Source organism: Halichoerus grypus, chromosome 1, assembly GCF_964656455.1.
Source record: "Halichoerus grypus chromosome 1, mHalGry1.hap1.1, whole genome shotgun sequence".
NCBI lineage: Eukaryota > Metazoa > Chordata > Mammalia > Carnivora > Phocidae > Halichoerus > Halichoerus grypus.
Window position 1 is genome coordinate 212,175,013 of NC_135712.1, and position 26,416 is coordinate 212,201,428.

The 26,416-nt window shown below is 51.8% G+C and overlaps 1 protein-coding gene across 7 annotated transcripts in view; it reads left to right on the forward strand.

The window, feature by feature from the left end:
- RFX2 (regulatory factor X2) overlaps nt 1-26,416 on the forward strand; it is an 89,949-nt gene that overhangs the window by 53,276 nt on the left and 10,257 nt on the right. For 5 of the 7 annotated variants that reach the window (XM_036120678.2, XM_078056886.1, XM_036120674.2 and 2 more), the window contains 5 exons: nt 1,378-1,639; nt 13,724-13,798; nt 20,722-20,903; nt 22,944-23,063; nt 25,553-25,668. In XM_036120678.2, coding sequence (XP_035976571.2) covers nt 1,378-1,639; nt 13,724-13,798; nt 20,722-20,903; nt 22,944-23,063; nt 25,553-25,668 — 755 coding nt within the window. Of the gene's footprint in view, nt 1-268; nt 530-1,377; nt 1,640-13,723; nt 13,799-20,721; nt 20,904-22,943; nt 23,064-25,552; nt 25,669-26,416 lie in introns of those variants that run through there. The other 2 variants (XM_036120680.2, XM_036120677.2) reach the window with 2 other exon arrangements.

Genomic DNA, 26,416 nt, shown 5'->3' on the forward strand with positions numbered 1-26,416 from the left:
GATGTTGGAACTGTTACCACAGTTCTAGGACATCAGAGCCCTGTGGAGAGTTCAGAAATCACAGGCCTTTGTAGTTCTCACTGCCGGAAAAGGCAGCCTTTCCAACAAAGCAGAACGCGAAACAAAACCCCAGTCCAGCTTTTAAGTCAGAAGATTCAGTCTTCACAATCCAGGCACCATTTCTGTCTCTACCTTCTCGTCGTTGCCTGTGTCCACCTCTGGCTGTTTATGGTGTTGCTAAAACTTGATTTTCCATTTGTCAAGGACTTCTAGAGCATTCTGCCTTCGAACTCTGTGGTGTTCGGGGCAGAAAATGATACATTTCCCATGAAGCTCATTGCGCTCAAGACGCGAGCCCTTTGGCTCATTTGATTTCCACGACCTCCTTCCAGAAGTTCAGGGATGGGGCGTGAGGGTTGGCCACGGTGATGGCCGGAGCCGTGCGAGTCTCTAAAGCACAGCCCCGAGGCGGTGCCGGACACACGCAGACGCACGTCAGTGCCTGGACAGCCCAGGAAGCCTGAGCAAGGTCTGTAGGTCGCCCCAGCATCAACGTCCTGAGCTTCATCTTGTGCTACACTTAAATCGGCTGTCACCCCGGGAGGCGGGACAGGGGTGCAGGCCTCCTGGAGGCCAGTCGGAGGGGCCTCGATGCCACCCAGAGGGAAGCTCTCGAGACGCACCACTAAGCTTCAGGCACCGCCTTTTACTGGGGCCAGCTCTACACGAGCGAGCAGAACCTAAAAATTTGAGTCGCAAACCACGGGGTGAATCATTTAATCCAAACGGTGAAGGAATATCAGACGAATTCTTGGTATCGCTTAGAAATTCTTTTTATTAGGCAATTTCATTTTGCAAACACTTTCTGTTTTGAAAGAATCACGGACTCTCAGGCAGTTGCAGACTTAGGACCAAGTCCTGTGTGCCCTTTGCCCTGCTGCCCCCAGGGGTGACATCTTCTGTGACCATAGCACAATACCAGGAGATTGGCATTGGGATGGACTGTCAGCTAGCCCACGGGCCTAATTCACACTTAGCAGCCTAGGTGCCATCGCGTGCGTGCGTGTGTGGTCTAGGCCGTTTTACCCCGTGTGCAGATGGCACGTAACCGCAATAAGATACAGAATCGTTCCATCTCCTCAGAGGAGCTCCCCCACGCAACCCCTTTACACACTTAGAATTTTTCAGCGATAGTTTCAATGAGTCATCCTGTGATCCTTAATATTTCCAGAAATGATCACTTTGAACTTTGCACCGCCCTGACATTTCATGTCTGAATGACCCTGTGTGCTTGGTGTCGAGGGGCTCCAGCTTTAACGTGAAGTCTTGCTGGATTCCCGTGGAGACTCAGACGAGGCCCTTCTCTCTTCCTGACAGACGGACTGCCTATGCCTACAACCCCGAGCCTCAGATGTACGCCCCCAGCAGCGCAGCTTCTTACTTCGAGGCCCCGGGCGGCGCCCAGGTGACCGTGGCAGGCTCCTCCCCGCCAACGGTCCCCTCGCACAGCATGGTGGGCATCACCATGGATGTCGGGGGGAGCCCTATTGTCTCCAGCGCGGGAGCCTATCTCATCCACGGGGGGATGGACAGCACCAGACACTCCCTGGCCCACACCTCCCGCTCATCGCCAGCTACGGTATGTACGAGGCTCTCGGGGGCAGCAGGGTAGACCCTGAATAGACCCTCCTCAGCAGCGGGGATGCTGAGTGGAAGGCAGCCTGGGGTGCTGGAGCCGGAGCCCTGCCACCTGGAAGGGCGTGTGATCCGAGGCAAGTGTCCACCCCTGGGAACCAGATACTCTGTGGTAGACAGAGAGGGCAGAAGGCCCCTCCTGGGCTGCTGTGGAAATGGCGTCTGAGCCCAGCATCACCGTGCTGGGGGGGTACCCCCACCGTTGGCGTCGCTCTCCCGGAGGCCCCGGGCCCATCCATCCGTGTGACCGCTGGAGCGAACTAGGCACGGGGCAGTCCTGCTTGGGAACTGCACCCACTCATTGCCACCGTGCCCCTGCCCCAGCCAATTCCCGACCTGCTTTAAAACTGTGTCTGCTCTTAAAGTCTATTTTCCGTGCTTACTTTTATTTCATTTGGAAAATTAACACAGAGTAAAACTGACCCATTTTGGCATGCAGCCCTGAGGTTTGACGCAACGACCTCGTGTCACTGCGGCCACGGTGAGGGTGCAGAGCGGCTCTTCACCCTAAAATCTCCCTCCTCCCGTGACCCACAGCCCCTGGCAATGCTGATCGGTTATCTGTCACTCTAGTTTTGTCTTTTCGGGAGTGTCGTATACACAGAACATACAGTCGGTGACCTTCTGAGGCCGCCTCTTTCACTCGCTGTGGTGCCTTTGAGACCCATTCACATTGTCACGTGAATCGGTGCTTGCTTCTTCTTTGCTCCTGGGTAGGGTTCCGCCATACCACAGCTCCTCCATCCAGTCACCATTTGAGGGCCATTCGGGCAGCTTCCAGTTTTTGGTGATTATGAATAAAGTCTCTATAAGTACTCATGTACAGGTTTTTGTATGGACATATGTTTTCCTTTCTTTTGGATCCATACGTACAAGCAGGATTGCTGGTTCACACGGTAAGTGTATGTTTAACGTTATGGAACACCACCAACAGTTTTCCCAAGTGGTTGTACGGTTTTGCGTCTCCCCCCGTCCCCCAGTGATGTATGAGTCCCTGTGTCCCACCTCGTCACCAGCACTTGGTGTTGTCAACCATTCTTCATTTTCGACGTTCTGATGGGTGTGTAGTGGTATTTCGCTGTGGTTGTGATTGGTGTTTTCTTGATTGCTAATGATGTGCTTGTTTGCCTTTCATTATATGCTCTTTGGTGACCTCTTGGTTCAAGTAATTTGCCTAATTTTTTAACTGGATTGTTTGTTTGCTTACTGTTGAGTTTTGAGAGTTCTTTATATATCCTGGATACAAGTCCCCTGTCAGATATGTGACTTGCAAATACGTTCACCCAGTCTTTAGAGTGTCTTTCCATCCAAAATTGTGTAGAGTGTTTCCTCTCACTTCACTGTTGTGTTGGCGATTTATATAATTTTAGAATTTTCTATATAAATTTTAGGTCGTTCTATCTATGTCTACAAAAAATTCATAGTAAGATTTACATAATTTTAGAATTTTCTATATAAATTTTAGGTCGTTCTATCTATGTCTACAAAAAATTCATAGTAAGATTTTGATTAAGCAGCCTTAGACCTATAGATCAATTTGGGGAGAACTGACGTCTTTCCTATGTTGGGTCTTCCCATCCATGAACATAGTATTTTTTTTCCCCATTTATTTAGATCTTCTTTGATTTCTATCATCAGCATTTTGTAATTTTTAGCATGCAAATTCTGTATGTATTTTGTTAGATTTATGCCTTAATATTTTATGTTTCTGGAGCTATTATAAGTGGTATTGATTTTTAACTTCAGTTTCCAGCTGTTGATTTTTGGCTGTCGGCCTTGCATCCTGTAGCCTTGCTGAACTCACTTGTAAGAGCTGCAAGAGTTTTTTGCTCTCTGCAAATAGGAACAATTTTATTTTTCCCTTTCCAATCTGGATGACTTTTATTCATTTTTCTTGTCTTTTTGCACTATCTAGGACTTGTAGTACAGTGTTGAACAGGAGTGGCAAGAGTGGACATCCGTGCTTTGTTCCCAATCTTAGGGGAAAATCTTCAGTCTTTCACTGCTAAGTGTGATGTTGGCTGTAGGTTTTCTTAGATGCCCTTTTTCAGGTTGAGGAAATTCCCCTCTATCCCTCGTTTTCTTCAAGTCTTTATCATAAATGAATATTAATTTTTATCAAATGCTTTTTCTTCATTGATATGGTCATGAGATTTTTTTCTTCTGTAGACTGTTACTGTGATGGATTACATTGGTTGATTGTCAGTTAGAAAATAATTTCGTCTTTTGGTGTGGGGCTAATAATCTGAAATAGAAGATGATGATCTTGCCTCATCCCTGTCCTTTTGGTCCTGATGTGCTTTGGGGTCACCTGACATCAGAGAGCTTCCCGCCCCCCACCGGGTCTCGCTGTCCTCTACGTCCAGAGTGCTCCGCAGGACCCAGTTCTGTGGGCAGGATGGGGAGAAGTCACTTGCTCTCCAGAGGCCGTAACGCATGGGGCATGCCTGGTGTACCAGCTTGCACCTCGCCTCACTCAGTCCCTGCAACCCACCAGGGCCTGGGCACCCACAGGCAACCACACATGTCCTCCCTTGGACGACTGGCCGAATGGACGTGAGTTTCAAGCTGGTATCGATGAGAAAGCATTCCTCACAGACTACATTAACTGTCACAAACACGGCAGGTTCAATGCTAGCAAATTGCATCAGTGCATAATAACAGCGTGTACTAGGATCACAGGTCACAGACCTCCTGAGAAACCACAGCGTTCTCTATGGTCCACACTATCCTGTTGCAAAGAAAGGTGCAGCCCAGACCCCAGGCAACCCGGCTACTGTGGTTTGTCATCTGAGTTGCTTCAGAAGAATCGTATTTTCAGATCCATTGGGAATCCATGAATGGGCTGTGTTTACAGCCCTCTCTGTGCAAGCCCGGGAGTGATCATCTCAGAAGGTGGTCTGATTCCCGACCCTGCCCGCGCTGTGGTCTATCAACTTGCTTTGGCATGAGAACATCTCCACACATGCAGCAGAGATCTGTGGGGTTTTCCAGGAGCCGAGAACAAGAACAGCCTTGAGACTGCCCCAGAACTAAAACAGGGCTCCAGCATCTGACACTTGAGGCCTCCAGCTTTTCCTGTCAAGAGTTTTGGGACTTTAAGTCGGTTCTGAAAGCAGAGCGTGAAGACCAGAGGGAATCACCCGTACAGCCTCAGTGAGAGGTTTCAGACTTCTGGGGGCAGATTTTCTTGCGTCTTTATTTCATCAGTATTACATAAATCTTAAAGCTGAATGGCCCACATGAGGAGTTTTGGATAAAACCTTTTGCTGTGGCGCTTTTATTAACCACACAGAGCACAGGCTCTAAACCCAGAGGCTTGCTCTTGCGGTTTGGGTCGTGTCGAGAGGAGGCTGGGGGCTCTCGGGCTGCACCAGGTAGAGACCCTGCCACCCCGGGCTGCAGGAGGCCATGCCGTGCAGACAGGGGGCCCCCACGGGCCACACAGCGGGGACTGAGGAAGACAAATGTTCTAACCAATTCTTACAATAATAAAAATACAGCATTCCTGCCCATGGGGAGACATGCCATTGCAGTGGTTCATCAAGGCCTCAAGGTCTAGCCCAAGTGACGGATAAGCTGACCCAGGGGTCAAGTCCCCCCTCTGAGTGGCGTCTTTGTGAACTCTTTGTTTCCAGGAAATCAGAGTCCTAGCTCATCGGTAGTGGTGGCCCTGGCTATGCAGATCACGAGATCGGGACGGTGTCTGCCCTGGCGACTCCACTTGGGATCGCCACGCACCATCAGCACATGCTGCGCTGAAGCCAGAGGGGTGAGGAGTGAAGTCACCTCGGAGAACAGTGGCGAGGGGGTTCTGAGCTTTCTCGGGCAGCATTCCGCTACCTAAAGAGCTTGCATCAGCTTCGTGGCACCTGATGTGACTTTCAAATATGCCTAGAACTGCACCATCGATTTCTTCCTCCGCCAGATAAAGAAAAACCCTCATGTGTTGGGTTTGAGAAGCCAGAGTGTCAGCAGCCCAGCCCCTTGGGACACTGAGTCTTCTTCGAAAATCCCGAGATCTGGTTCCCAATATTAAAAGTCATAATATAGGGCTCTGGACTGATGGATTCAAGTTCTACAACATATAACCCGGAAATATGTGACTTGAAATCACAGGAATTTCTTTACTGGTGTCATCAGAAACTCAGCTCCTGCTTTCAACACGTAAGGAGCATCTTGCCCCTGACCACCAGCACACGTGGGTTCAGAAAAGCCAAATCTTGTATTCACTATCCAGCTCATCAGGACCGAGTCAAGCCGGGGAGACTGTGAATGGACCGTCTGTGGCTCCCTGTGTGTGGCCTGGCTTCCCACACGTGCCCTTCCAATCTCACGGCCACCCTTCCAGGTGGCCCAGGGCGGCGTGCCACCCACACAGGTCAGAGTTCACGATGGATCATTAACCGCAAAACATGTCTTCTCTGTAGCCTGCATTTCCAGCGAAGATGCAGAATATCTCGACTGTACTATGACCTCACGCATGTGCCAGGCATTTGCTAGAAGCTTCCTCATCCTCTGCACATCAGAGCTTTTGTCCAACTGTCAGAGCAAAAACTTTGCAAGCATACGCACATTGTTTGAGAAAGGAATTTTGCCAATAGCGCATCTGCTTTTTTCTCTGACTCAAGTATTTATCATCACTTTTTTCTTTAACTGAATAGACCCCCTTTTTTTTTTTAAGCGCCACTTTAGGTTCACAGAAAAATCGAGCGGGAAGTCAGAGAATCCCCGTAGCCCCCCACCACCCCCACACTCACACGGTTCCCCTCATTAGCCTTTCACGGAAGTTTGGAACGTTTGTCACCATCACTGAGCCAATCTGGACACACGGTTACTATTAACTAAAGCTCCTGGTCGACATTAGGGTTCGCGCTTGGTGCTATGCATTCTCTGGGTTTTGACAGACATTCAGTGATATCATCACTTCTGAAGCTGGTTTTGCACGTTTCTTTGTGAAGGTGGGAGCAGTACCTGGGTTTACTCGGGAGCACTGCTCTGAAAGAGGGATCTGAGGTTTTCATCTCTCTTCCGCCTCCAGTGACAAAGCTAAAGAAGGAGAATGTCATCCTGGAAAGAAAGCACTCTTTGGCGCTTATTCGGAGAAGTCGCAAATAATTTACCAGGGAAGTCGTTCCTGTTCAGGGTAATACAGACCCGCTTAGAATGTCAAGGGCGACTGTGGACAAATGGGCCGTTCGTTGATCTGATAAAATCCTCTTCCACTCTTCGCCCATTTCTCATTTTCTGGTATTTTCTCTCATTGCTGTGTATGCAAAATGACCACAGTGTGTGTCTCTGGACTGGATCCCGGTCCTGAAAAAGGACACCAGTGCAGTGGTCATCACATTCAAATGAGATCTTTCATTGACTCGTGGTGAATGGGGGTTGATTTCTGGGTCTTGATCCTTGTGCTGAGATCATGCGAGATGCTAACATCTGGGAGGGCTGGCTTAGGGTATACAGTTCGTGGTGCTATTTTTGCAACGTTTTTGTAAGTCTGGAATTATTCCAAATGAAAAGTTTAAATTTTTTTTAATTGAGTAGACCTCTATTGTTTAAAGCTCTAGGAATTACGAGAACTAAGCACGTCAGCTGCTAAAAATGATTACCAGTAGCACTTAGGACACTCACAATATCGTGCAGCCATCCCGTCTATACCCATGTCATTTTTAAAAATCGGTTTAACAGTAAGGTCTAATACATCCGTAATGTGTAATTCTTGGTAGAATTATGGGGCAGCGGGGAGCAGCAAACTACAGCCCCGCAGCCAAATCCAGCCAGCTGCCTGGCTTTGTAAATAAAGTTTTATTGGCACACGGCCACACCCATTCCTTCACTTGTCTGTGGCTGCTTTCCAACTACAAGGACAGAGTTGAGTAGTCGTGGACAGAGACTGGCCCACAGAGCCCAAAATATTTACTATCTGGCCCTTTACAGAAAAAGTTTGCCAACCCTTGAGCTATAAGAACTGGCTCAGAAAGATAATCACAGAAGATTAAGTGATAAACACAAGTATCAGAACTAAATACATAGCACAACCCCAACTGCAGAGAAAATCATGAAAGCCAATGTAAATCTGATAAAATGCACCTGAGAGGACCCACACCAGGCTACTGGTAAAGGCTTCTCCTCCTATGTGGGAGTTGGGTGGGGCTGGGGAGAAGTTGAGGCAGGGCTTGGATGGGGTGTGCCAGTCCAGGTGCCCAGGGCACCAAATTTAAGGAGGTATTCACCTCCACCTGCCAAGCTTGCCCTGACACGATCTTGAGGATGAGCACCTCCTGAAGTCTGGAGCCCTGGGTGCCTCGTTGGCCCCACCGCAGTCCTGGCCCTCAGTGGAGACTGTTCTCTGTTGTAATCAGATTTTCCTACAGCAAGCATGTAAAATATTACTTACATATTCTTAAAATGTTTAATTAGCAAAAGAAAAGTGGGCAAACAAATTTACAATGCCCTGTTTTCCCAAGCCAGCCTCTCCCTGTCCCCAGTGGTGAGCCCCAAGATTCTCTCAGTCTTCCCACCTGGCCCTTCACTGCGGGCCGTTTCCTTTCTGCATGCAGAATTCTGTGATTTATATCCCTGCCCTCAAAGTTCCAGCAGTGTCTCTTTCTTTCTTTTTAAACTACTCTCCCATGTTCTTTAAAGATCCAAAAGGGTTGCTCATAAAGCATTTATACTTGTATTTTCTCTATGGTCACATAACTAAGCTAGATCTGAGGATGCAGGGTTAACCCTAGCATCTTTCTGTCCTTGTCCCCACTCCTCCCTGGCCTTTCCAGAGACATCTCTTCCTTTCCCACTGCTAGCTCCTGGAGCCATGGTCCCGATGTCAGATTGCGGCAGACCCAGTCTGGAGATGCCGCCGTTGCTTCAACAGTGGTCATTGCTGGCCCTTGGCAGGGGCAACCCCTATCTGGTGGGCCCTTTTAATGAGATTATTATGTTATAAATGGAATGGCCACTTGGGCATACACTCATGAACTCAGAGAACTAACCTCCACCCTCCATTAGAAGGCCCCAGTACAGCCCTTACATCTTGGTGGATCTTGCTAGATTATACATGAAAGGAGAGGAATTTTCTAAATAGTTGGCTTATTTTAATATACTTGGGAGCTACTAAAACTTGTCTGCTATTTGCTATTACATTAGGTTCTTGAGACACTATATCTTTGATCGCGAGTCCTTACATATTTTCTGCCCTCCTTCTGAACAAGCCCTTAAAGCACAATATGTGTCCGTTCCCCCCCCATATTCTGTTAATAATTCATGTAGCAGAAACAGATGATATTAAGTGACAAGGAATACTGCTGCAGTGCATCGAATCAAAAATAAAAATTAAGCTCTTGATAAGTCAAGAAACGGATGCATAAGCATATGCACAATACCAAGATGGAAGGAAACTGCGGAAGTTCAGAAACCAGAAATGATTTTCGGGAAAGCTGCCTGGGCCTGGGGTGGGGTGGGGCACCACTGCGTCCATCCTTGGCTCCTCCTTACTGTTTGATATGTGGGCCTGGGCAGATAGCACCTTGATAAGTATCTTTAAATAGCAAAAAGTTCAACTCCAGTCAAATATAAAATCAGTTTTTATTTTAAACATATTTAAACACTAACTTCTCCAGCCACTGAGGGGACTGAACACAGCGTTTGTACTTGTGCAGTGAGAGTCGCTCTGGCAAGTGTGTAAGGAAGACGAGGACTTGAAGTCAAGTGCAAGATGCTCCTTGTCCACGGATGGAGGGGGTGGGAGGTGGCGCCATAGCGCCCTCTGCTGGACAGACGTGCGCACTGCGCCGTCAGCGCTGACTCCGGGGCGGTAACATCCCCATTTGGCCTTGGGCGACGTGGTGGGATGGTTTCCTGACCTTCACCGCCTACTGATGTTTACGCGAAGATTTAATTTTAAAACAGTGAACACCTTGGGAGGTTCCACTGTGCATTAAATTAATTTTCTGCATCCATGGGCTTGATCGGACCCTATTTAATAGCTATGGGTTCTTCAGGATGATCGTATGCAGCAAGCCTCAATTTGTGTTCTTTTCCACAATACTCTAGAGTAGTTTTTAGCAGGCAGTCCTAAATATGTCTGGCACTCCTCTGGGTGTCCCCAAGACCCTCCCAGGGGCCCCACAGGGTCAAAACTGTTTTCATAATAATACCAAGCCATCAGCCGCCACTTTCCCTGTGCTGACATTTGCACTGACTGCAAAATCAACATCGATGAGCCCCCAGGGCACAAATGCAGGTGCAGAGCGAGGCAGAGGCGTCAGACTCTCCCAGACGTCGCCGTGGTCTTCCCCACCCTGCGCTCACAGTGAAAAAGAAAAGAGAAGCTGAGGATGGGGTACTGCAATTTCCAGTTAAGGTTAACCTATGGCCCTTGGTGGAGCTGTTAATTGCTATTAATTGTATTAAATCTCAGTCCTGGAATTCACATCTTTCCAATATTCTGTGTGACAAAAGGCACTTCTCCTGCCAACGTATGATGACTGTCCTAAGGAAAAGCCGCCGGCAAATGACTGTGAGCTGAACCAGCCATTTTTGTCACGAAACGCTGTTTGCTTGAAGGAGTAACAGACAAATGATGATTATTCAGACTTGGGGAATTGGCAGACATTTTCTCAAAAATGAATGGTGCGAGGTGGATGTATCCAGGAAAACAGCCGACTAATTTGGTTGCCAATACATTTTCAACCAAAAAAGAATTAGAATTTTGAGCTTGGTAGTGATACTAACAAATGTGATTTTTCAGTACTGTATAATGAAAGCATGTCAACATTTGGAACATCTGCAAAATCAGTGAACCAGTATTTTCCAAGTGACTGGTGCGGGAGGTTACAAAACCACGCATGTGGGGAGAAGATCCATTCAAATCGCAAGGGAGAATAATGGGTTTTTTAATTAGTTGTATATTTTTTATCAAGGTCAAATTCACATAACATAAAATGCATCATTTTAACCACTTAAAAGTATATGATTCAGCGGCATTCGGTACATTCTCAGTGTTGTACAACCATTACCTTCTTTAGTTCCAGAACATTCTCATCACCCTGTAAACTGGTAACCCTGACCAGTTAGCAGTCACCCCTCCCGCCAGTCCCTCCTCCTTCAGCCTCTGGTAACTACTCTGCTTCCTGTCTCCACGGATTTTCCTGTCCTGGACATTTCATATAAACGGCACCATACACTCTGTGGTCTTTTGTGCTTGCCTTCTGTCACTGAGCATCATGCTCTTGAGGCTCATCCACATTGTAACATGTATCACTACTTCCTTCCTTTTGGTGGATGAATAATATTCCATTGTGTAGATACACCGCATTGTGTTCATCCAGTCATCCGTGACTGACACTTGGATTTTTCCACATTTTTGCCATGGTGAATGACACTGCTATGAACATTCATGTACACGTTTTTCTGAATACACCCAGGAGCGGAATTGCTCGGACGTAATAGTTTAACTGAGTTTATGTGTAACTTTTGGAGGAACTGCCGGCCTGTTTTCCACAGCAGCTGCACCATTTTATATTCCACCAGCCGTGTATGAGGGTTCAAGTGTCTCCGCATCCTCGCCTGCACTGGTGGGGTTTTTTTTTTTTCTTTCCTTTCTTTCTTTTTTAATAGCCGTACTAGTGTGTGTGAAGTGGTATCTCCCTGTGCTTTTCGTTTGTATTTCCCTAATGACTAATGATGCCGAGCATCTTATCATGTGCTTCTTGCAGACATGTCTGTTCAAGTCCTTTGCCCATTTTTCAATTGGGTCGTTGGTCATTTGGCTGTTGAGTTGTGACAGGTCTTTATATATTCTGGATGCAAGACCCTTATCAGATACACAGTTTGCAAATACGTTCTCCCATTCTGTGGCTTGTCTTTTCACTCTCCTGATAGTGTCCTTTGCCGTACAAAAGTTTTTAGTTCAGGTGAAGTCCGATGTATCTTTGTAAAGATTTCTGTTATCTTTTATTTGTGCTTTTGGTGTCATATCTAAAAATCCATTGCCAAATCCAAGGTCATGAAGATAACCTTATTGTACATGACTACCTTATGTTTTCTTCCAATCATTTTATAGTTGTAGCTCTTACATTTAGTTCTTTGATTCATTTTGAGTTGATTTTTGTATCTATTGTGAGGTAGGGGTCCAACTCCTTTCGTTTGCATGTGGAAACCCATTTATCCCAGCACCATTTGGTGGAAAGTTTACTCTTTCTCCATTCAGTGGTCTTGACACCCTTGTCAAAAATCAGTTGACCATAGACATACGGGATTATTCCTGGATGTTTAATTCCATCCCATTGACCTGTGTACATCTATGTCTATCCTTATCCCAGTACTGCACTGTTTTGGTTACTGTAACTTTGTAGTAAGTTTTGAAATCGGGAAATGTGAGCCTTCCAGATTTGTTCTTTTTCAAGGTTGTTTTGGCCTAATACCATATGAATTTTAAGATCAACTTGTCCGTTTCTGAAAAAGCAGTTGGAAGTTTAATAGAGAATTTGGCTAAGGATTGCACTGATCAACTTGGAGAGTATTGCCATCTAAATATTAAGTCTTCTGATCCATGAACATAGGATATCTTCTGTTTATGTAGGTCTTCTTTAATTTCAGTCAGCATCGTTATAGTTTTTAATGTAAGTATTTTACCTCGTTGGCTAAATTTATTCCTAGGTATTTTATTTTCTTTGATGCTGTTGTAAATGGAATTGTTTTCTTTATTTCATTTTCCTATTGTTCATTGCTGAGAAATATAACTGATTTTTGTATGTTGATCTTGTATCCTGCAACTCTGCCGGGTTTGTTTATGAGCATTATTTTTTTGTGGCTCCTTCAGGATTTTCTATGTCTAAGATCATGTTATCTGCAAATAGAGATAGTTTTACTTCTTCTTTTCCGATATGGATGTCTTTTATTTCTCACTGTTGCCTGACTGCCCTGGCTAGAACTTCCAGCACAGTGTTGAGTAAAAGTGGTGACAGTGGACACCCACAGAGTGGTCGGAAGAGGTGATGGGCAAAGCAGAACCCTCTCATTCCTGCACTCGGGCCCAGGAGCCCCGTCCAGCCGTTCTTTCCAAAATACGTGTTCCACCTGCTTTTTGCACACACATTGCTGAAGTCTGCCTTCCCTGCGTGTTTGAGGAAGGTCAGGGTGTGCATTGGGTTATTTCCTTCCATTGCTGTTCTCTGCCTGTCGTGGTGGGCTCCAGCAGATTTCCCATTTCCATTTAATATGCACAAGTGGGTGTCAAATTCGGCACGTACGAATGTGGCCGGAGCCGCACACAGCCGGGTGTTTGCTCCGGTGCGTCGGCCTGCTGGACCACCTTAGCTCCCTCCCTCCATGAGGTCCTCGGAACCCAGCTCAGAAGCCCCTTCCCCCAGGAAGGCGTCCCTCTTAGCTCCCCGTGACTTTGCCCAGCTCACGCTTCATAAACACTCAGAAGTGTATCTCTGTGACATGTCCAGTGGCCCCAGGGTTCGACGCCTCCCTATGGCAGGGCCAGGGTCTTTTGGCCTCGTTGGTATCTTCCTGGAGCACCCAGGAGGGAGACCCTGGGCTTTGTGACAGGACAGGCCGACCGGGAAATTAGTAGTGCCACTGGCTGTCCTTGGGTGGACAGCTGATTCTCCCTAGCAACCGATAACGGGTCCAGGGGAGCAGCGGGGTGATTATTCTGCTGGCTTTGCTTCTACCTGAACTTGCGCCTCGGCTCAGTGGTCATGCTGTGCAGACGTGAAATGCCACAGCGGGTGTTTGCAGATGCTCCTTTGTGCTGTTGGCGCTCCCGCGCTCCCGGGCTCCCGCGCTCACCCGCATGTCAGGAGTCACGCTCCCCTCCTAGGCCACAGCTTTTACTCGCCGCCTAACCGCGCCCGCCCCCCAACCTGCGTCAAGCCTTGTTTTTATTTTGTAGGCGCTTGAATCATTATTTGGATATTAATAAAAACAAATCTTGGCTGATGCTAACCATCTGATTTCCTTTTTTTTTTTTTTTTCCGTTTTGTTTTGTTTCTGCACACATTTTCTTTAGCTTGAAATGGCGATTGAAAACCTCCAAAAAAGCGAAGGGATCACTTCACACAAAAGCGGTTTACTCAACAGCCATGTAAGTGTGTGTCGACCCGGCGGCCTGCCCTGCCACACTCGTAACCTTCGTAGGCATCTTAAAAACAAGCGAAGACCATGAAATGACGCCTCTCGGGTGCTGAAAGGTGGCGGGGGGCGGGGGGAGCCAACCTAGGATGCTACATCCAGCAAAAAAAAAAACCACCTTTCAGCAGCGTGAGGGAAAGGGTCCTGCATCCGTGCGGGTGCACGGTAACAGCATGTACCCTCCCGGTGCTCGCGGAGGGAAGAGCGAGACGCGTGCTCCCTGCAGGGCCCGGGAAGGCAACGGGCATCACGGATAAAGTGATACTGAGATAGGCAGCAACCACAACAGAAAAGGCAGGACTGGGGGCACCTTAATGACTCTCAGCTGCCTTTCCTGTCTGTGGTCAGCTCTTTGGGGGAAAAAAATAATAATAATAGGAGAAAAGTGCAAAGCAACACATTTCTACTGATTTTAACTGTATAGGATCTTTCTCCTTCGCTCTCCTCCTGGGGAGACCTTGATGGTAGCTTCCGTGCTAGGAGGCAGCAAACGTCCCTGTCTCTGGGCAGCTTCGTGGGGCAGGATGGGACTGGAGGAGGTGACCAGCTAAGAGTCTTTATTTCCTAACTAGGGCCCCGTCAAGACTTTGGTACTGGCCGACGTGCCAAGTGAGGTGTTGGCTCAAAGGGCAGTGATGTCGGGGCAGAAACCCAGCTAGGGAAGGTCCAGAAACTTCTAGGTTTCTGGATTGGTGCAGGTGTCCTGGGCTGCTCCAGGTACACGTAACGAGGGCCGTGCACTCCTGGGCCTCAGAGGCCCGGTCACTGGAAGGGAGAGCAGTCTCACACCCATCATCTCAAAGCAATAAATATATGAATAAATAAGAGAGCATCAGGCCCCTGCTGAGTGCCCCCCCCCCCCCAGACTAGGTGGCTCATGGCCTCCCTGTCTCCAGTTACTGCTGGACAGTGTCAGCCCCGTGGCCGATCTGGGGAGGGAACAATCGGCAGTGTGTGCTTGCTCAGTCTTAAACTCAGGCCACTGTGCGGGCACGTCTGCACGGTGGCCCGCTCTGTTCAGCAGGGCCCTGAAGCAAACACGCGTGGCCTCAACACGGCCCGCAAGCCCCGGCACCGGGTCAGCCCCGAGGAAGGCAGAATGTGGGGCACAAACCCCAGGCAGGCAGGGCTCCGCAGGAAACTTAAAATGTCTGTGGGGAAACGCATGAGCCGCTTGTCTCTGGCTGCAGGGTGCTTCTGGTTTCTAACACGTTTCCTTTGGAAGGAGACGCCTTTGACTGCTTCTCTGCTGGTTCCGCTTCGGAGCAGGAAACACTCCCTGCGCCCGTTTCTCCCTGGCCGTGTGTCGTGTGTCGTGTGTCGTGGAGCTGTGAGCAGCAGGGTCTGGGCTTGGTGGCTCAGAATCAGAGAAGAGAAATGATCTTTCTGAAGAGTCGACCCCACGCACTGGGGTGAAAGCCTCCTGGAGCTTGTCCAGCCGATGTGAGAGCCAGGAGGGGAGGGAGAGCATGGGTCCTGGCCCCGAGGTGGGGCCCTGTGTCCCTGCGGCGGCCGGCCATGCTCGCTCATGATGCTTGTCACCCTGGCCGCCCGCCGCTGAGTGGGCTCCGGTGCCGGGAGACACTGGCCGAGTCCCGGCTCCTTTGCCAGCCCGGCCCTAGGGCAGACGAGCCGGACTGGGGGCTGTGCCCCACGGACCCATTTTCCTGGTGGCCTCCCAGCTGACCCTTCTCCGAGAGCCGGGGTCGCGGCGTCCCACCCGCACCAGAGCTGTGCTGAACACAGGGGCAGAAGGAACAAGGAGAACTCCCGCCCGGGAGCTGGGAATGCGCGGGCGGTAGCCCAGCGGCTGTGAGAAGGCGCACCCAGGTCACACCGAAGTGGGCACAGAAGCCAGCTGTGCAGGGTTTCCGCTGGAGCTGGTTCTCGTGCTCTGCGGAGTTTGCTTCCCGACGACAGTGATGGCGACGGGCTACCATGGGGTGGTGTCCAGGGCTAGCGAGATGCCCTGAGCCTGGGAGGCGAGACAGTGCCTTCCAGACCCAGCCGGTGTCGGGGTCTCCGGGAATTTCCCCAGCTGCCCTCGAGGGGCTGAGTGAGACCCAGGGGGTCTGCAGGTGGAAGGAACCTTCCAGCCTGGGGCCGAAACAGGCTGGAGCAGTCTCGAAGACGGGGATGGGCAGATTTGGTGGTGTGAAAACCAGGGATAGCTGCTTGCAGGGAAGGAGGCGAAGCGCTTGCCCTGGGCAGGAAAACACCTTCCCCCACCGCAGATGCAACCACCGTGGTGCCTGGTCTGGGGGGACTTCAGTCAAGGTCCCCCGCCTTGAGCAGGAGAGGGGCCTGGGCTCCTCCCAGAGCTGCCCCTCAGCCGTCCCCCAGATCCCTGCACAGAACAACACCCCCCCCACGCAGGGACCCCCCCCCCCACCACTGGTTCACGGTCACTGTCACATGGAGACCGCGTGGTCTATGTAATAAACAAACCCTGGGAGGAGGACCTGCTTGTAAATTAATTGTATTTAGATTCTATGACTTTTTTTTTTTAATTGAGGACCACAAATTGCCAAAGATCACGTGGTCTTCAGTTGGTGGCGGACTGCAGGCCCGTGTGATGACAAAGCATGCCGTGCAGACCAGGGTTGGGGCTTGGCTAGAATCGGCAGCTTCCTGGGATGGGTCCCTTGTCCAGAAGTTGCTCCAAATTATCGTGGCAAACACCTCCAGCAGTTGTCGTGGTCAGACTGCTGGTTTCTTTCCCGAAGCCTCCTCACCGCCTTGCTGACCCCACCCTGACTCCCAGTGGAAAGGCTGTTTCCCAGGCGGCCCCGCCAGCTGGCCTCTGCCACCTGCTGGCTTGGAGCTGCAGCTCAGCGCGGCGCGTCCAAAACCGAGCCCCGACTGCCCCTCTAGCCCCTGAGCCTCCCACCATCCTCTGCTGCTCACCCTCGCTTCCCAGACCCCACCGCCAGATGCTCTTGACCTCATCTTCAGAACCATCCCGAAGCAGACCACTTCCCCTTCCTCCACCGCCACAGCCCCCACCATCTCTCCCGTGGAGTGTCGTGGCCACCACCTAGTGAGCCCTTGGCAGCTACCCTCCCCCAGCTTCCAGGCCCTTCTCACAGCAGCGGCCACAGTAATTCTACTGAAACCAAAGTCAGATCATGGCACCTCTCTGTCCAGAAGCCTCCAGGTCCCCCATCACACTCCAAGTAGAAGCCATCATCATCAAAACAGCCTCTGGGGCCCTGCCCGACCGGCCCTGTCCCCTCCTTCCCCTCCCCTTCCCCTTCTCTCTGCTCCAGCCACACAGGTCCCCCCTCACTGTTCCTCCAACACGCTAGGCCCGGTGCGGCCCCAGGGCCTTTGCACGGGCTGTTCCCTCTGCCTCGAACGCTTCCCCATGGCTCCTTCCCTCAGCTCCGTCATGACTTGACTCATTGGTCACTTGAATCAGCTTCCCCTCTGTTGCAAAAGGGGGAGAAAGTGTAACTGATTGTTCTGGGGGCTGCGAGAGGTGTCAGCTGTCTCTGGAGTTACTTCTGCTTGGGAAGAACTTGTCGAGATAACCATGCATCATTGTTGTCAATGCCAACATAATGATCCAAGTAAAGAGATCCATTTTTCATTTCAACAACATGGGGCTGGGGGATGGTGGTAAGCTGAAGCGATCATTCTTCCCGAGCACTTCCTCATACATGTGAGCCGGTCCTGTCGAGGGCCCCCTCCAGCCCACCACCAACGGAACCTGACCTCACCCTTCTCGCCTGAAAGTCCGTGTTCCTCTCCCGCTCCCGGAGGATTCCCTAAGAAGCGGCGCTCTGTGCTCCCGGGGCCGGGGGGCGGGGGAGAGGGCAGAGAGAGAAAATCTCCAGCTTCTGCACCCTGACCGTTGGCTTCCCGCATGCTGGAGGCCCCTCTGCATTTCAGGACCCCTTCTCTTGGTCCGTTGCACCTCCTGGGGGTGCAAATGTGGGCAGACCTGGTTCCATCTCTACCTGCCTGGGGTTCTCATTCCAGTGGGGGAGACGAGCAATAAATAGATAAAATGCACCTGCTAGCTTCAGAGGAGGAAAGTTCTCTGAAGAAAACCCCGGGGCTCAAAGGACCCCGTCAAATACCAGCCCTTCCTCACCTGGATCCCAAACTGAAAATAAGAGAGGGTGGCAGCCGGGGAACCCAGTTACCCCTGCCCCCGTGCCTTGTCGCTGCGGGGGGCAGCTTCCTGACGCCGATGGGGCTGTGCTCACCCCCGGCCCCTTCCAGATGCCCCAGGCCTACCGTCCCGCAGCCTCCCCGAGCCCAGGCGGGCAGGGGTGCTCAGGGAGGGGAGGAAGGTGCACCCCGAGGGTCACAGGGCATTGCCACGCTGCCGCCACAGCTTCCGGCAGCAGGGGGAGAGGGGTCAGGGGCCAGGGAGGACCAAGGAGGCGGCTCCTGGGCCAGAGCAAAGCTCTGGAGAGAAAAAGGTGGTAGAAAAAGCACATTTAAGGAGAGTTGGAAAACTAAATATCGAGTGAGGCGACAGGAAGTTCTTTTCGCAGAGGGGTGGCTGAGGGGGGTCAGGTGTCCTTCCTGGGCGCCGTCCTGTTCCCCGGGGCCTCTGCCGGGGGTTGCGGCCACCCTCCTCCCCCGCGGCTCTGTGCTGTCCTAACTGCCCCTCAGTGGCCCCGCTGCTGAGGCCGGGAGGAGGCCACCTGGGGTTCCCCAACACTGGGACGCTGGGCGGGTGAAGGGCCAGCTGTCAGCCACGCAGGCCCTCAGCTTGGGGCGGGAGGGCACAGGGCCACGCGGGCCACACGGGGAGCAGGCCGGCTTCGTAGTGACCATGGTGCCGGGGCCCAGGGAGAAGCAGGAGCTGCGCCCGGTCCCTCCCTGAGGAGGCTCCTGCAGCTCAGAGACTTCTCTGCAGAAGCCTGTGGGGAGGGAGCCTCTCCTGGTTCCCTGGGCGGCAGGGCAGCACAATAGACTGGGCCTGAATGCTAGGCCTTCTGGCCACTCTTCCTCCTCCTCCTCGGGCCCGACGTGTGTGAACGCCCTCTCTGTGCGTGTCCCCGGAGACCCCGTCCTCAGCCTTGGTGCCCCGTTAACGCGCCTGCGCCCAACCTCTGCCCTGAAGCCGGCCCAGCAGTCAGCCGACCTCCTCTCCAAAGCAGAGCCCACGACCCCAGCCCTTCCTGACGCCCGATGTCTGTCCTTCTGTTACAGGACTCTCTGCTCTGTCAGTCCCCCACGTGTCCCTTCACTTGGACCTTTGGCCTGTGGCCCACCTTCATCCCGCACATGCAGCCGTGCCCACCTCGACCTCTGAACCTTTCCTTGCCCCCGGCCGGCCCACCACCCGCCTCCCACTCGGCCCTGCGCTAGATCAGGGAGGTCCAACTGAGGCAGGAGGCGGCAGGTGGGGCCCCGAGCTGACGACCGTAGAAGCAGGGGTCGGTTACGCTGGTCTCTCTACCTCTGTGCCTGTTGGAACCTTTCCATGATAAAACTTTGAAAGGGGAGACTCCAGCCGAGCCCCAGCGTGCGCGTGTGGGGCCGAGCAGGGCCACAATGCCCGGGGCCGGCTGCGGCTGAGCTCTCCCTGGGCAGACACTCACTTCGGGTCTAGAGGGGGCAGAGGGTGTGCGACGTGCTGGGGCCCCACACCCAGGTCCGCGGGGGGCCGGGAGCCCCTCACCCTTCCCACACAGGGTCCTGCCTCAGGCCTGGGGCCTGGGCACAGCTCCTGCCCTTCTCCAAATCCCCAGCACGTTCAGGGCTTTAGTACTCACACATCAGACGTCCCTTGATCAGGGAACAGACGCACTCTGCTGGGCAGGCCTCCTCTGGGCCGCTGCCCGGTGTGGGGGCTTGACTCTGTGGGGACGGCTCCTGCCCTTCTGACCCGACGCTGAGCCCGGGGGCGGGGGGCTGCTGGGGGCAGCGACTTGGCTGCCTTCCGGCCTGGGCCCAGAACCTGGCGCGGAAGCCTCTTCAGTACTGTGTCCCGTTTCTGCGTACAGCCTCTCTCTGAGACACGAGGAGAGGTCAGTCCGCCTCTGCCCGTCGTCCTTTCTTTTGTGGTTGTTTCCGAAAGAAAAAGGAAGAGCTTTCCTGAGAGAAAATGCACCACACATTGCAGAGTGTATGGTTTCCGGGCCACTCGGCCAGCCCCCCAGCCGTGAACACAGACCCCTCAGGAGGCACACACGTCCTACCTCAGGGAGGAAGCGCAGTCGCTCGCATCAGGTCTGAGAGCTGCTAAGAAGAGGGGCAGGGGGAAGGAGTGTCTGGGAATCCCACCTTCCCCTCCTCCCTTCCTTCCCAGCCTGTTCTCGTAGAATCTGGTTGCCCCAGGTGCAGGATTCCTGGTTGGAGCCATGGATAGTAGCACAAGCAATAGGGCAAGAATTCAAGCAGGACTTTCCTCTTCAGTGACCAGCGATGAGACAGGTGGCCGAGCCCCAGCCATCTTAATCCTTAGATGAACGATTTGTCCCTCAGTCACAAGATGTCAGGAGGTGGACAAGCTCTAAAGGCCCACGTCGCCCTGTTTAATGCCGGGGGCAGTGCTGATGGGTCTGCCGAGCTTTCTTCAATCTTCCTCTTCATCTTGACATTCCTGTAAGTTTAGGAGACATGGTGTCTAAATGATTAGGAAGACACCCAAGAGGTCTCAGTCACTTGCAGGCTTTTGTAAATTAAGTCAAGGAATCTGAAAACCAGGCTGAACATTGAAGGAATAAATACAGGAGTGGAGAGAAGCTGTTAATTCATGTGCCCGGAATCTCTCAAATCCAAATCAGCGACAGTGGCTATGAACTTCCTCATCATGTTAATGGAGAGAAAGCATGTGCTTCTTGAGGCCACGTTAGCCTTTCAGCATTTTGGGGGATCCTGACGAACGTGAGTGTGTCTTTCTTCATCCAGCTCCAGTGGCTGTTGGATAACTACGAAACCGCAGAAGGCGTGAGTCTCCCCAGAAGCTCTCTCTACAACCATTACCTTCGGCACTGCCAGGAGCACAAGCTGGACCCTGTGAATGCCGCCTCCTTTGGGAAGCTGATCCGCTCCGTGTTCATGGGCCTGCGGACGCGGCGGCTGGGCACCAGGTGGGTACATGGGGGTGCCTGGTAGCCCCACGCCCACCTGTCCTCCTGCGTCCTCTATACAGATATTGAGCTTTTGGAGAATGTGGTCTTTCTCCTTCTGCCTGCATGCGTCTGGGTGAACTTGGAGTTGTTCTGAATTGGCAGCAGCACGGGCCTGACCAGCCCAAGGCGTTGGCCATGGGCCATCTCTCTCCTGATGACAAGGACAAAGGCTTTGCTTCAGCACTCAGTGCTTCTTTAAAATTTTCCATAATAACAGGTTTTCTTAAAAAGCAGCCTCTGGATTATCTAGAGTTGGATTTATGATTTCTTGGTGCTTTCTGCTCTGCCTGGACCAGTCCACCACAGCAGCTCGCCCTTGGCCTGCAGCAGCCAGGGACTGCCATATGCTGCAGACTTACCCAGGCAGGAAACAAACACTCCTTCCACTAGAAAACAGCAGCCATACTCTATTCAAAGTGGGGGGCCTAGAGCACACAGAAGGGGCCAAGAGAATGTTCTCTGCCACCCTCTGATCCTTTACAGAGAACATCCTTACAGAGCATCAATGGATAGAGGAGGGAAGGACGGGGGAGAAGGAGAGGAAGCCCCTGGTCTCTGGGGACACAGCCACCACTGCCTTTGGGGCCTCTCCAGACAGCTCATGCATGGCCTCCACCGTCAGAGTGTCCTGGATGCTGGCCTCAGGATTGGGGCTTTTCTCCCCCCCCTGCTTTCCAACTCCTCCTGGCACCAGCCAAGCTGCTACCTCATCCAGAAAGGACCCATGCTCCGCCCACTTGTCCCTATTGCCAGACGCATGTCTATCCTTCACTGCTTCTCTCCTGAGGAGCCCTTCTGGCCTGTTTTCTTAACCAAATTGTCTAAAGCCCTCTGATCATTCATTTCTCACATAATAAGCTACGATAGTGTTTCCCAAAGCGTTACCATTTCCTAGATCATGTTGTCAGATGACTAGGGGTGGGGGGTGAGGATGGTGATGCTGATGGTGGTGATGGTGATGATGACAGTGATGATGGTGAAGATGATGATGGGATAGTGATGATGGTGATGATGGTGATGCTGATGATGGTGATGGTGATGGTGATGATGACAGTGATGATGGTGAAGATGATGATGATGGGATGGTGGTGATGGTGATGATGGTGATGCTGATGGTGGTGATGGTGATGATGACAGTGATGATGGTGAAGATGATGATGGGATAGTGATGACGGTGATGATGGTGGTGATGGTGATGATGGTGATGCTGATGGTGGTGATGGTGATGACAGTGATGATGGTGAAGATGATGATGATGGGATAGTGATGACGGTGATGACGGTGGTGATGATGATGGTGGTGATGGTGATGATGACAGTGATGATGGTGAAGATGATGATGGGATAGTGATGACAGTGATGACAGTGATGATGGTGATGCTGATGGTGATGATGACAGTGATGATGGTGAAGATGATGATGGGATAGTGATGACGGTGATGATGGTGATGGTGGTGGTGATGATGCTATGGTGGTGATGATGATGGTGATGATGGTGATATTGGTAATGATGGTGATGTTGGTAATGATGATGGTAAAGATGATGATGATGGTGGTGATGTTGGTGATGATGGTGGTGATGATGATGATGGTGGTGATGGTGATAATGATGGTGATGGCAGTGATGCTGGTGATTGTGTTGATGATGGTGATGATGGTGACAATGGTATGATGATGATGATAATGACGGTGATGCTGGTGATGATGATGGTGGTGAGGCCATGCCAGGTCAAACAAAGCTGGACTGCTTTTCCCACTGCAGGACTTCTCAGAGCCTTTAGAATACTAAAATGCAAGGGGGGGGAATCTCCGAGAGGCGGATGCCCAGTACAGAATTTCCTAAACCCCTCTCTGATCATGGAACAGCCCGTGAACATTTCCCACATGGTCCAGGGAACACTGAACCTGAGCACCCAAAATGAAGGGCCAAGATAGAGCACTTGTCTTGTCATTCAGAACATCTGCAAGGAGAACTGACCCTGAGATGCTTGGTTTCTAGGGGCAACTCCAAGTATCATTACTATGGGATCCGCCTGAAACCAGATTCACCCTTGAACCGGCTGCAGGAGGACACCCAGTATATGGCCATGCGGCAACAGCCCATGCATCAGAAGCCAAGGTGGGTGACCTGGCCCAAAGCCAGCCTGAGGGCTGACGTTCCTGCCCAAGGCAAGGGTCGGGTCTGAGTTTCACTTGGGAGAACATACAGAAAAGTGTCTCTCAAACATTAAATACATAGGGAGGAGGGAACTCTCCAAACTGTGATGGAAAAAATAGATTCATATGAACCTCTGTCTCCAACGTCCTGGGAGAGCCAAGGCACAGGAAGCTGGGGATGCAACCTCATCCAGCTAACAGAGCCTTCGGATCTTTCTCTTTTTAAAAAAAAATAGACATTATTTTTTAGAACAGTTTTAGGTTCCCAGCAAAATTGGGTAGAAAGTGCAGTTTTCCATATGCCCCCTGTGCTCAATGCACAGCCTCCCCCCCGTCAACGTGGCACCAGAGCTGTGTGTTTGTGCCAAGTGGCGAACCTACATCGACATATCATTACCACCTCAAGTCCATACTGGACATTAGGGGTCACTCTGGGTGCTCCATTCAAATGGGTTTGTACAAATGTATAATGACATGTATCCAGCATTACAGATCACACAGAGTAGTTTCACTGCCCTGAAAATGCTCTGTGTCCTGCCTATTCATCCTTCCCTCCCCTCAACCTCCGGCAGCCACTGACCCTTCTACTGTCCCCATAGTTTTGCCTTTTCCAGAATATCATAGAGCTGGAATCCTAGATCTTTAATTTTCAACTATAGGGGGAAAAAAAAGAGAGAACACTGAAACTAACCCAAGAAGCCTGGAGAAAGAAGCTTATATACTTAAGTTGCTGCTTCTTCCTGACATTCTGATCCAATGGCTGGAAAGGCCTGGTCATTTTCTGGAATGTTCTCTTCTCTATCCATCACACACTGACTCATCTTTTAAGGCAGGGGTCAGCAAACCTTTCTGTAAAGGGCCAAAGAGCAAATATCTTAGGCTTTGCAGGCCACTCTGTCAAGACTCTTCAGTCCTCCGTGGTAGCATGAAAGCCGGCACAGGTGATACAGAGACCAGTGGGCATGGCTGTGTGCCAATAAAACTTTATTCACAAAATAAGGAGCAGCACTGGCCCTCCACAGCTGGGATTTGCAGGCCCCTGGTTCATGGCCCCACTCAAATGTCACCTCCCTGGCAGTCCTGCAGTCACCTCTCCTTTCCTGCTTCCCTCTGTCCCTGGCTCCTCTCCAGAGTCCAGACTGCTCCACGTGGCACCTTCATAACTTGGCCCATCCGTGTGCGGCTAAGAACCCACTTTAGCGGCTCTAAGGCCATCCCAGGGATTCCAAACCACATGTCCAATTGCAGGAGTTGGAGGTCACAGAAGAGAGTCTCCAGGACATTCTCCAGCAGCCAACAGATAAGAGTGGAACCAACAGTCCATCCTGAAGCTATTTGTCCAGACATGGACTCTGTAGCTTCTTGTTGTTGTTTGGTTTGGGGTTTGGGCCCCTACAAACACCCGTGAATCACGACACCAGGCAGAGTATTATCTTAGGAGCAGCTGTACGTCTCATGGCGACAGGCTCGTGCCATTTGCGCTTGGAACCACTGCCCGAGTCAGGCAGTCCACACGTGTCTGAGAGGCTTTTCTCCGTCCTCACGGGAAGCCTGACCCCACTTTCCACAAGGAAAGGCGCTCCCCGCTGGAGTTGGGTCCCCCCGCTCTTCCCACAGCACCACCATCACCACCTCGCAGCCGCCTGCTGGGCGCAAGGCACGCCGGGCCCTGGGGAGCCCTTCTCGGGGAATGTTTCCCGTTTGCTGCCAGGACAGGCTGTCCACTGCTTTCTGACTCAAGGCAAAAAAAGTCCCAGAATTTCCTTTGAGACCATATAATAGTAAGATATTGGTGATTCTATATAAAGAAGTTCACTTATCTTCTAAGGGAGAAGTATTAGGGGGAAAAAAAAGATACACACACACACACACACACACACACACACACACACACACACACACACAAGCAACCCTGAATATCCATCAGCGGATGAATGGATACGCCAATGTGTCCATCCAGACAATGGAATGTTATTCACTCTTAAAAAGGAAGGACGCCTGACACCTGCCACGACGTGGAGGGACCCCGAGGACACTGGGCTCAGTGAGAAGAGCCAGACCCAGAAGGACACATCCTGCAGGACCCCAGTCCCAGGAGGTCCCCAGAGGAGTCCCGTCCACAGAGACAGAGAGGAGAGGGTGGGAGCGGGGGCTGGGCAGGGGGTGGGGAGTCCGTGCTTCGTGGGGACAGAATCTCCGTGTGGGGAGATGGAACGTTCTGGAGACGGAGGGTGGGGGTGGTCTCAGGACGGCGCGAGTGTGCTTCACGCCGCTGAGCTGTGCACTTAGAGACGGTTACAATGGTGAATTTCATGTTGCGTGTATTTTACCACAAGTTTTTAAACATTACACACACACACCCAAACTGAATCCCGCTCAGTTCCGTGCTCCTTGAGCCCCCTTCGGGCCGTACACCCGGGGCCTCGTGATGGCGCAGTGTCCCCTGCCCAGGTACCGGCCAGCCCAGAAGACAGACAGCCTCGGGGACAGCGGTTCGCACGGCGGCCCGCACAGCACAGCGGAGCAGGCCATGGCCGCGCAGAGCCAGCACCACCAGCAGTACATAGGTGAGCGCCCCCCGCCCCGCGGGCAGGCCTCCCGGGGAAGCTCCCGCGTCCGCTCAGCTCTTCCGGGGCCCGCGGGCTTCAGCACGTGCAGCATCTGCAGGGGTGCTTGAAACAGCTGGCTCGTAGACTACCTCCTGACGTAGAAATGTGCTAGGTCAACCTTTGTGGCATCCCCAAGATCTTAGAATAGTCAGCAGATGCCCCCAGAATGAATGTGTAAAGTGAGCATCAGGAAAAGAAGGAAGAAAAGGAAATGCCCATCGGAAAGAAGACTGGATGTATTTTAAAACCTGCTGCCTCAGGACTCGGCTGCCCTCCTCGGGTCTCTTCCTTGCTTCCCTGGAGCATTTACGATGCTCAGGACTCCTTAAAACGGGCTCTCCCCTCCTGCTGGCCTGACCCACGGCTGCCTGGCCCTTCCCTGGGAGAGCCCCTCCCCTGCTGGCGCCACGGCCGCCCCGGGGAGCGCCTGACTCGCAGCCGGCCTCACGGGTCGCGCCCAGGGCGGCTCGCTGCGGTCAGCGTCCATGGGCACACACACCGAAGGCGTCAGTGGCCTTCAGCTACGTTTAGTGTGTTTTTGGAGCCCAGACAGAACCCTTCAGGGAGGCAACTAGGGACAGCCACGGCTGGCCCCCTCCCCAGATTCACTGCCCGGAGTGGCCCCCACGCTGGGGTGATGGGAGCGCCCGCTGAGTGCCGGGGCCTGGGCTCAGGGCTCATCTGCATATTTACTGTCCCTGGGAGA